The sequence below is a fragment of the Triturus cristatus genome, chromosome 2_2 (genome assembly GCF_964204655.1).
Source record: "Triturus cristatus chromosome 2_2, aTriCri1.1, whole genome shotgun sequence".
Lineage (NCBI taxonomy): Eukaryota > Metazoa > Chordata > Amphibia > Caudata > Salamandridae > Triturus > Triturus cristatus.
Genome location: NC_140582.1, coordinates 225,346,619 through 225,358,447, shown reverse-complemented (window position 1 = coordinate 225,358,447; position 11,829 = coordinate 225,346,619). Strand labels below are relative to the sequence as shown.

General features: G+C 46.4%; 1 protein-coding gene across 1 annotated transcript in view; it reads right to left on the bottom strand.

Moving 5' to 3' along the window:
* Nucleotides 1-8,712: 8,712 nt before the first annotated feature.
* Nucleotides 8,713-11,829, bottom strand: part of SHOC1 (shortage in chiasmata 1) — a 1,571,389-nt gene continuing 1,568,272 nt past the window's right edge. Inside the window, exon 28 of the mRNA XM_085643056.1 lies at nucleotides 8,713-8,853. Coding sequence (XP_085499182.1) covers nucleotides 8,750-8,853 — 104 coding nt within the window. The 3' untranslated portion in view covers nucleotides 8,713-8,749. The remainder of the gene's footprint in view (nucleotides 8,854-11,829) is intronic.

The window sequence follows — 11,829 nt, the reverse complement described above, 5'->3', positions numbered from 1 at the left end:
AGGGCGGTGAGCCAGCAGGTGTTGTCCCATGCAGAGGGGGAGGGTCCGAGGATGAGGACTTCTGTCTTCACCGAGTTAAGCTTCAGGCAGCTGCTGCTCATCCAGGATGCAACGTCCTTCATTTCTTCCTGAAAGGTGAGTCTGGTGGTGAGGGGGTCCTTGGTGAGGGAGAGGATGAGCTGGGCATCGTCGGCGTAGGATACTATACTGAGTTCATGCTGTCTGACGATGGCGGATAGGGGTGCCATGTAGATGTTGAAGAGCGTGAGGCTGAGCGACAATCCCTGGGGTAATCCGAGGTTGGGGAGGTTGTCCAGTAGGGTGACATAGTTGCATAGTTGTATCTGTCGGGGATGGCGGTGGTGATGTTGGTGCGGTGGTGGGTTAGTCCATGTTTCCGGGAGGAAGAGGACGTCTGGCAAGACGGTGTCGATGAGGTCCCAGATCTCTACAGCATGTCTGTGTAGGGAGTGCACGTTGAGGAGGATACACCTCAGGGCTTCGGGGCTGCTGGTGTTCGGGGCGGTGTCGGCGGCCGTGGGGCTGTGGAGGGTGGTGAAGGAATGTCTGCAGTGTCTGCAGGTGAACTGGTTATGGGTGGTGTTTGGTTTAGATAGCTGGCAGTTGTTTTTCCTTCCAGGGTTGTGCGCGGAGGGCAGCTGAGTAACAGGGTCCCTGGCGCTGGTCGCGGTTGGGCGCAGACGGGCTTGCCTTTGGCGCACATTCGGTGTGCCAGCTGCGCGGCAGCGCAGCGGCTGCCATTAAATAGGAAAAGGGGAAGGGAAGTGCATCTGGGAGGCTGGTACCGGCAGGGTGGAGGGGCTGCGGGGGCAGCAGCGGCGGGGAAAAGGGCGTAAAAAAACAGGAAAATAAATGAAGAGGGCAGAATAAAATTAAAAGCAGAAATTAAAGGCACAGAAAGACAAAAGACAGAAAACGGGCACAACATGAAGACAGACAACAGCGGACCAGACGAAGAGCAGGGATCTCCCACTGGACCACCAGGGATGGGGCGCAGGCAGGAGCATGGGGGTGGAGAAGGGCCTCGAACAACTACCTTACAGATGTGGAAGGGGCAGCGGCACAACAGCGGAGCTGCTGGGGCGGAGAGCTAGGTCTCTGACCAGGAGGTCAGAGGTCTTGCTCTGACGCCTGTTCAGCGGCCCCCATTAAATTGGGAAGGGGGAGGGCAGTGCAGCTGTGAGGCGGGTGTGGCAACCGGCAGGGGGGAGGGGCTGCGGGGGCAGCAGCGCCGGAGAAAAGGGTGGTAAAAAACGAGCACGGAGGACACAACAAGGGCACAGCAACAGAGACAGGAAAATAAAGAAAGAGGGCAGAATAAAATTAAAAGCAGAAATTAATGGCACAAAAAGACAAAAGACAGACAAAGATAGAAAACAGGCACAACACAAAGACAGACAACAGCGGACCAGCAGAAGAGCAAGGCTCTCCCACTGGACCACCAGGGATGAGGCGCAGGCAGGAGCCTGCTAGTGGAGGAGGGCCTCAAACACCTGCCTTACAGAGGTGGAAGGGGCAGCAGCACAACAGCGGAGCAGCTGGGGTGGAGAGCTAGGTCTCTGACCAGGAGTTCAGAGGTCTTGCTCTGACGCCCGCTCAGCGGCTGCCGTTAAATAGGGAAGGCGAAGGGAAGTGCAGCTGGGAGGCTTGAGCACCAACCGACAGGGGGAGGGGCTGCAGAGGCAGCAGCAGCGGGGAAAAGGGAGGTGAAAAACGAGCACGGCCGACAAAACAAGGGCACAGGAACATAGACAGTAAAATAAAGAAAGAGGGCAGAATAAAATTAAAAGCAGAAATTAAAGGAACAAAATGACAAAAGACAGAAAAACGGGCTCAACACGAAGACCGACAACAGCGGACCAGCCGAGGATCAAGGCTCTCTCACTGGACCACCAGGGATGAGGCGCAGGCAGGAGCCTGTGGGTGGAGGAGGGCCTCGAAGACCTACCTTACAGAGGTGGAAGGTGCAGCGGCAGAACAGCAGAGCTGCTGTGATGGAGAGCTAGCTCTGACCAGGAGTTCAGAGGTCTTGCTCTGACGCCCGCTCAGCGGCCGCCATTAAATAGGGAAGGCGAAGGGAAGTGCAGCTGGGAGGCTTGAGCACCAACCGGCAGGGGGAGGGGCTGCGGGGGCAGCAGCGGCGGGGAAAAGGGAGGTGGAAAACGAGCATGGACGACACAACAAGGGCACAGGAACATAGACAGTAAAATAAAGAAAGAGGGCAGAATAAAATTAAAAGCAGAAATTAAAGGAACAAAAAGACAAAAGACAGAAAACGGGCTCAACCCGAAGACCGACAACAGCGGACCAGCCGAGGAGCAAGGCTCTCTCACTGGACCACCAGGGATGAGGCGCAGGCAGGAGCCTGCGGGTGGAGGAGGGCCTCGAACACCTACCTTACAGAGGTGGAAGGGGCAGAGGCACAACAGCAGAGCTGCTGGGATGGAGAGCTATGTCTCTGACCAGGAGTTCAGAGGTCTTGCTCTGACGCCCGCTCAGCGGCCGCCATTAAATAGGGAAGGCGAAGGGAAGTGCAGCTGGGAGGCTTGAGCACCAACCGGCAGGGGGAGGGGCTGCGGGGGCAGCAGCGGCGGGGAAAAGGGAGGTGAAAAACGGGGACACGAAGGACACAACAAGGGCACAGGAACAGATACAGGAAAATTCAGAATGAGGGCAGAATAAAATTAAAAGCAGAAATTAAAGGCACCAAAAGACAGACAAAGACAGAAAACGGGCACAACACGCAGACAGACAACAGCGGACCAGCAGAAGAGCAAGGCTCTCCCACTGGACCACCAGGGATGAGCTGCAGGCAGCAGCCTGCGGGTGGAGGAGGGCCTCGAACATCTACCTTACAGAGGTGAAAGGGGCAGCGGAGAGCTAGGTCTCTGATCAGTAGGTCAGAGGTCTTGCTCTGATGCCCATGCAGAGGCCGCCATTAAATAGGGAAGGGGGAGGGAAGTGCAGCTGGAAGGCGGGGGACTGACAGGGGTTGCAGGGACAGCAGCGGTGGGGAAAATGGTGGCGAAAAATGGGAACAACACGAAGACAGACAACAGCGGGCCAGCAGAAGAGCAAGGCGCTCCCACTGGACCACTAGGGATAAGGGGCAGCAGGCAGGAGCCTGCAGGTGGAGGAGGGCCTCAAACACCTACCTTACAAAGGTGAAAGGGGCTGCTGGGGCTGAAAGCTAGGTCTCTGACAAGGAGGTCATAGGTCTTGCTCAGATACCCGTGCAGTGGCCGCCAATAAATAGGGAAGGGGTGAGGGAAGTGCAGCTGGGAGGCAGGAGCGGGAACTAGCAGGGGTGAGGGGCCACGGGGAAAAGGGTGGTGAAAAATTGTCACAGAGGACACAACAAGGGCACAGAGAAAGGAAACTAAAGAAAGGGCAGAATAAAATTAAAAGGAAAAATTAAAGGCACAAAAAGACACATGAGAGACAAAGACAGAAAACGGGCACAACAGGAACACAGACAACAGCGACCAGCAGAAGAGCCAGGCTCTCCCACTGGACCACCAGGGATGAGGCGCAGGCAGGAGCCTGCGGGTGGAAGAGGGCCTCAAACACCTACCTTACGGAGATGAAAGGGACAGTGGCAGCAGCACAACAGCAGAGCTGCTGGGGCCGAGAGCTAGGTCTCTGACCAGGAGGTGGTGAACTCTGAAGCCCTCACCGGGCCTCTGCTGCCCAGGTGCGTGGAGAATCACACTCCTGTGACTGTGGGGGAGGGGTGGAATCTCCATTCCGCATCCTCCTCGGGACGATCTGCTGCCTGCTACAGCCCCTGCTCACCAGCGAGACCGGCTGTCACTCCAGGCGAGCCCCGGCAGCAATGCGATGCACTGCAGCCTTGCACCATCCAGGCAGTCCAGCCTGCACTCCTGCTGAAGTCGTTCTGCCAGCCCCCTCCTCGCTCACATCGCCGTTCCCCAAGTTCAGGATCAGTCGTTGGGCCCTCCGGGACCGTTAACAGCCACGTCAGCAAGCTGCTGTAACAGAATGAATACTGGCCCGGTGCGGAGCTTGCTGCTCACATGACTGCCATCTTCCGCATCGTAGCCACACCCCCCTTCTGTGCAATGTCTTTATTAGCCACAAGCACGAAAAGGCTGGAAGGCCTGCTGAGCTAGTGGAAGTGGTTGATGTTGACAAAACCGAAAACTTCTACCATAGCCATTGAGGAGGTGAAATTGGTGATGAAATTATCTGATGGCAGCAGACTGACCTGAGAAACATGCTATGGCCCTGCTTTCCTTAAATAGTTGCAGGACTGTATCTGAATTGTTGCAAAAAAGGCAAGAGCCATCAAATGGCATGCTCATTAAGGAGGGCTCAACATCCACAAAGAAGCCCGTAGACCTCCTCCAGGCATGGAGCAGAAGTGCCACACTAGTACCCTTCACCTGAAGCAGTGAGTCATGTCCAAGCTATAGCGGTTCACAAATTTGGCTGCATTCTGGCCATTCTGCATAACTTGTGTTAGAGATGCTTGAAGGTCATCCAGAACTGCCAGTAAAACTTGGACACCGTGTCCCATAGAGCATGGGAGTAGAGGCCTAAATGACAGCTGGTGTTTACTGATTGCAGAGCAAGTCTTGTGGAGAAAAAAAAATGCTTCCCAAATGTCTCTAATCTCTTTGACTCACGATCAGGTGGGGTGAAAGGAGTTGGGATGTACCTTACTTGGATGCCTACACCACCAAGCTCTCTGGCACAGGATGTTATTTAAAAGAAGCGGAGTCACCTAGTGCCTAATGATGGCGGAGATCGGCCTGTCTTCTAACTGATTGTGCCGAACATGGTTTGCTCAAGTGTCCAAGAGGGTATCTGTGAGGGCCTCGTTAAATGGTAATAGAGGTTCTGTATGTGCTTGATTATACTTGAGACCCTCTGTCAAAACAGTAGCCTTCACCTCCATAGTTGGAGTTGTAGGTTTAAGACCTCTGCCGGGCTTTTTTCAGTGGCAGTGCCAGGAGGAGACACACTGCCAGCATCTGGAAAATTATCCAGGCCACTAGCATCTTGGAGTTCTTTATATCAGTTTTACTCATGATATTGGGGTGTCGGCGTCGATGGAGATTGGGAGAGATACCGGATGGCATATTGACATGCTGTCACCCTATCTACAGTCCGAGAGTGGTGGGAAGGGGTCGATTCCCACTTCGACTTCTTATGCTTCTTCTTGGTTTTACCCAAAGACTTTGACTGTCATGAAGATCTGCCATGGGAACGACTTCAGGATGGGACCTTCTTTTTTACTTTGACCGGTGACGGCGTGGAGTTTTTTTTATGTTTGGGGACAAGGAACTTCACCTCGTGGCCCTGTATGACTGTTGGATTATTCTGGGCGAAGTCATCACCGGCCTAGGAATCGTGCACCCAGGCACCATTGACATACCTTGTGAGAGTATGTCACAGACATCTGTCTGCAACACTCCCTACATGGCTTGAGCCCTGATTTATTTGAGGGAGGTGGCACACTGGAAAGTTATTTTAAAAATTGGGTCTAACAGACCAAGAAGCAGCTTTTGGATCCGAATTGTAAGGCATGGAAAGAAACGAAGTGACCCAAAGAGCATGGGAGGCACTTATATGCGGTTCCACTCACCACTTTGAGTGGAATGATGCCACCTAACAGCATGCAGGAGTACTGCTTTAAAGTTTCCGGATCCAGTGAGATTGCTGGAGAATATTCACCAGGTGAGGAATATGTGATTGTAAGCATCCATCAGATTATTATGCTACAGAAAAAAAATACAGAAACACAACATCCTGGAAATAGCTGAGACTTTTAGGGAGTGCAAGATTAAGTAAAACATGTTAAATATAAAGAGGAACTAAATCGCTGACATGGATAACCTTCTAACTTTACTCGTTTTTTACATCCATTTTTCAGAAATCACTCAATGTTTTTTCCAGTGAAGTTAAGGACATGAATGATCTCAGCCTTGTTGAAGTAAGAGGGGGAATGGAAAACTCGGAATGAGTTGCTCTGAGCGGCGCAGGACGAAAATAAATACTACATGTGCATTTTAGTTTTGCTATTAATAACATTTTAAAGTACTTTCAGACATGCTTGCCAGATGCTGCCCATCCTTGAACACTATTTATGGTCGACATTCTATAATGCAAAAAAAGAACCTCAAACCAAACATAATGGATAAGATAAAATTCCTGCCCAGTTTTGTGAATTATCTTGTAAATTTCAAAGCACATGGAATGTATTTCTTAAGACCAGAATGTTCCAGTTTTCCAAGTAAGCGTGCTGTATTTCAGCTGATTGTTTCCCTGAGAGAAAAGATGAGTTTTGGGAGGAATTAGAACGGCAAAGCTGGGCTTCATGATAACAGGTGGGGTATGGTAATTAACAATTGACCACACCATCATTCTAACATGTGGTTGATAATTAACAGAATCAAGTATAAAGCATTTAACAATGTACAAGAAGGGAAATATCGTGCTAGTTGAAGACCAGAAATCTTTTTTTAGACGTCATTGCAATAGCAGACTATCTTCTTCAGACAGCAGTGATGGTCAAGCTGGAAGCATACAAAAAACTATCTTCCCACAATAAACAGTAATGAAACAGTTACATCTGTTTATTTGCACCCATCCCTGTATCTGCCTGCATTCTTTTTCTACCTTCCTGCTCTCTACTGTCTACCTACCACTCCATGTATCTGTCTCTTTTTTCCTATGTCCTTGTCTGACTATCTGGGCCTGCCAGTGTCTGTCTGCCAGGTAGTTTCTCTCAGAATGACTCAATCTATCTATCTATCTATCTATCTATCTATCTATCTATCTATCTATCTATCTATCTATCTATCTATCTATCTATCTATCTATCTATCTATCTATCTATCTATCTATCTATCTATCTATCTATCTATCTATCTATCTATCTATCTATCGATCGATCGATCTATCTATCTATCTATCTATCTATCTATCTATCTATCTATCTATCTATCTATCTATCTATCTATCTATCTATCTATCTATCTATCTATCTATCTATCTATCTATCTATCTATCTATCTATCTATCTATCTATCTATCTATCTATCTATCTATCTATCCATCTATCCATCTATCTATCTATCTATCTATCTATCTATCTATCTATCTATCTATCTATCTATCTATCTATCTATCTATCTATCTATCTATGTCTCTATGTAAAACAGTTTTTGCCTGTCCCAGTCTACATGTTAACAATATGCCTACTTGAATGCCATCTGTATGGTAAGATGTAAAGTCTGACACCTGTTACACTGAAAATAACAATGCCCTCTTAAAAGCAAGCTAATATTCACTAATTGAAAATATCACCTTCAACACTGCGCGCACAAGCACACATGCATGCAACAGGACATTACACGTCCATAGAAGATACAACCTCCTAACAAAACCACAAACATACACAGACATATACCTTTTCGAGTAAACAGACAATATATCTCCACTTTGAACCACATCTCAAAATGACACTAAACAAGGTGAACAAGCCTAAATGTCTCTAGGATAGGCTTGTTTCCTCAATGATATTTTAAACATTGAGGGCCCGATTCACAGAACCAACTTAAGACAAAATCCTAAACTTACTACCATTTTGGTATTCACAGAAGGCACTTACTCATTTTGGTATTCACAGAAGGCACTTACTTATTTCGGTATTCACAGAAGTTAGGACTCCTAACCTTAGGACTCTTAAATGCCTTCTGTGAATACCGAAAGTCTTAAAGTTAGGATTTTTCTCAGTTTAGAAGTAGTAAAGTTAGGACTCCTAACTTTAGGACTCCTAAATGCCTTCTGTGAATACCGAAAGTCTTAAAGTTAGGATTTTTCTCAGTTTAGGTGTAATAAAGTTAGGACTCCTAACTTTAGGACTCCTAAACTGAGAAAAATCCTAACTTTAAGACTTTCGGTATTCACAGAAGGCATTTAGGAGTCCTAAAGTTAGGACTCCTAACTTCTGTGAATACCGAAATGAGTAAGTGCTTTCTGTGAATACCAAAATGGTAGTAAATTTAGGATTTTGTCTAAAGTTAGTTCTGTGAATCGGGCCCTGAGGGACTAAATTCAGAATTTCACAGCACAATGTTTGATTTGGCAAAGCGGTTCTGCACGAGCACTCATGAAATCAACTTCCCCAGCCTCCCCGAGGGCATCTCTAAATATAGTGGGTGGTCCTCTGCCAGGGCAAAGGAGGCCAGAGCATCTGTTCACCTGGTGGAACAGGGGGTCACCCACCAGACTCTAAAAGAGCCCAACAGCATTCTACACATTAGGGACCAAACAGCAACATTAACAGTGAATGCATTTTAGTGTTTTTTTAAACATACTTTTAATGTATAATTTATTGTGAAGGTTTAAAAAGCCGCATGCGCAATAAAGCTCCACGAACAGGACTAACCCGATGCACAAAAATACAGCCCCACAGGTTGAGCAAAATAATGTGACAAAAATGAGCTTATGTTTTCCATCAGTGTAGGCAGATGTTCAGAGCAAAAGCAGTATTTATGTACTCAAACTAAACCGAATCTTGAAGCTAATTCCACAGTAGTAAAACACCAAGCAACATTAACGAGCAGTAGAACTATTCATGATGCATTATTAAAATATTGATTATAATACTGTACAATAACTATAACAAATGCGTCTCTCTCTTTAAAATAGCGACGTATGCAAATTGCTGCTAGGATTCACCATCTTTCTTTGTCTTTTAAAAGAACTTCAGGCGTGTTTGCCCATCACACCTCCCAGGGACCTTTTCAAAGGAGAGTCGCCGCTTCTTGAGTTTCGGAGGAAGCTGTGAATAATGAATTCCTATAGAATTTGAGGAAATAAAACAAGAAACACAAAAGGTTATGTGGTATCCAGTGATGATGGAACAATTTCAGAGGGGGGTGCTCCTGTCATCAATGATACATCACAGAACTCTCAGCCAATCTGTAAAATCCAAATTTCACACAAAGAGCAAGTGGGGTAATTGAGCTGCGCCCATCCAGCAGGAGTGGTATGGATGTTAGTATGTAGCTGGAGTTGCATTTAGGAGAACACTGTCACAAATGTATCACTAAAGCATGGTGTGTTAGTACACTGTCATTTACAGATGGCACATTTTCCATTGAAATGATCACTACATTTGCACAGACCTATTTAATGATAAAACTATATTGTGCACGAACAATAATGTGTGGAAATAGGGTATCAGCAAACATTTGTCAGTTGCGCATCACCAAGAGTCTTGGTTAGTTTTGATCTTATTAAACGTTTTGCTTACATCACACCTTAACATTTTAAAAAAGAGCATCATGTGTGCTTTCTGATTACTTTTGAAATTTTTGTACATTTTATTTATTTGTATGTACATTTTGTTGTGTGTTAGAAGAAAACGACAACCTCCAGCCTTTCCTTTCACACCAGCAAGATTGTCACATAGTTTACTTTGTCAAATCCTCTCACTTAGTAGTAAGAGAAAGTAAAGTAAACACCAGTCTCCATGTTAAAAGAATAAGCTGCAATTTGTCAAAAAACTGTACTGACATTTGACCTCTGCTTTGAAAGGACAGAAAATGTGACAAAATAAAAACAACATTTAAAGTCATCCTTAATGTTCGTTTACCCTGGGAACTCCAGCATGTTTATTTTGGGGGTGCTGCACTTTTCATCGCTTACGGTGGTACCTGCTCAAGGATTGCTGTAGCCCTGATAAAGGATTTGAGGCAGATTTACAACTTCTGGCGCATCTCTGCAAATTAGCAGGGATGCGCCAGAACAGATGCTTCACGCAATCCCCACCTTGCACCACCACGGATGCATCGCATTTACAATGCGGCGCACCATGGTGCATGGAGGGGCAGATGCGTGACGCATCTTGTGGTGTACGGGCGGCGCATTGCTGGAGTCGCGTCGAAAGCGCGATGCAACTCCTGCAATGCACAGAGGCCGCCCATACTTAATGTGGTGCGTCACTCCTTACGCCTGCTTCAAGCAGGCATAAGGATTTGACGCAGCAGCGTCGTAAAACTGACTCAGTGAAATCTTGTAGATTTCACTGCGTCAGTTTTACGGGGCTTTCCTGCGAGGAAACGCCCACCCTGCGACAGAACGCCCACATGAAATCTGATGCAGGTTTCATGTTGCGCAGGGCTTTACAACGTGACGCATCTGCCTAGATGCGTCACGTTGTAAATAAGTTGCAACGTGGCGAATGGTTTACGCCGCCGCTGCGTCACAAAAGTGACGCAATGACGGCGTAAAAGTGTCGCAAGGGGCTTGTAAATCTGCCCCTTGGTGTTTTGGCTCAGATTAGTGAAAGTCAGACCTCCAGCAGGGTTGAGTGAAGTATTTTTCAAAAAGTAAGAGTGGAATGTTTGAAAGCATTAATGCTCCTTACTTAACTTGTAGCAGAAACAAGTTCTTGAATGTAAGGGCCCACCTGCATTTTTTCGCTCATTGGGCAAAGGGGATGGGCAGGCCACAAGTGCAGATTCTGTGCTGATGTTTTAGGACGGAAACTTGTGGATATGCAGTTGGAGTGACGTGAGCCAGTTGATGTCACCATTGGGAGCACATTGGCATGTTCTGGTCCTAGATGGTCTGCATACTTCAATGGCCAGTATTATAGTTCTATCCAAATTTTATTACAAAATTGTAATTCAGTAAGCGCCGCACCTGAACAGTGGCGTATGGGGTGTCCACTGCAGCCTGAGTGAAGTATGTGCTGCTATAGCATTGTGCCTTTCCCTGCTGACAAGTATCTCTCTGTGTTCAGGGATGTTGTAGGGCAAAATGAAGAGCAGAAGGGGTAGCCTACAGGACCGACCGGCGAGAATGAGATGCGCCTGAATCAGCGCCTGACATTAACTAGATCAGGAAAAACTTTTAGGAATCAGCACAATTGCTAACAAAAATGAGAAAACACACAAGTCAGTCATTTTCAAAAAGCAAACTGGGAAACCCACTCATTCAAACAGTGAGTGAAACTGTAGTAAATGCTTTACAGAATGACTTTTTAAGAGTGCAACAGGTGCACCAATCGTATTGTATTTAAATATAATGTGGCCCTTTTCACAAAGGTCAATTTACACGCGGACATCTCTGCACCTGGGGCTCTCCACCTACATCTAGACAGAGGCCTCCACATGCATGGAATTCATAATTTTTAATTCAACCTTATGTTAATTACAGTAAAAGTTGTAATGTGTGTGCTAGAAGCTTGGTAGGAAGGTATTTTTATATTATTTTAAAATTAATTTTTATTTATCTACCACTTAATTGAACTGAAATGTAATTAGAATAAAAACAATTCACAACTATTCTAACATTTAAAATATTTAGCCATAAATGCTATGTACATGTTTATTGATTTCGTATTTCCCCTATATGCTGCCTACAATGTTTTGTATGGGTGTCTGTTGACATACCAAAAGTTGGTCATGCGCGGTACTTCACTTTCTCGAATGTTTGGCGGGAATACATTTAAGTCTGTTTTAGCAATACTACAGCTAAAGAGATGATCTAGGTGTATATTTTGCGAGTGAGAATTACTTTAATTTTTCGTGGGTGTATTTTTCATGGCATCTCCCCCCTACACCTCTCCTTTAATTTTCCTTAACCCCACCCAATTAGTAACAATTATTACTCATTTTTCAAACTGTCCCTCTTGTACATCCCACAGTTCAAATTTAAGGGATATCAGCAAGGGCTGACGATAATTATCGCTAAGCACACTTAGCGCACGGATAATTATCGCTGGCTATCGTGGAATTTTATCGCTGAGATAGCGTGCTATCAGCA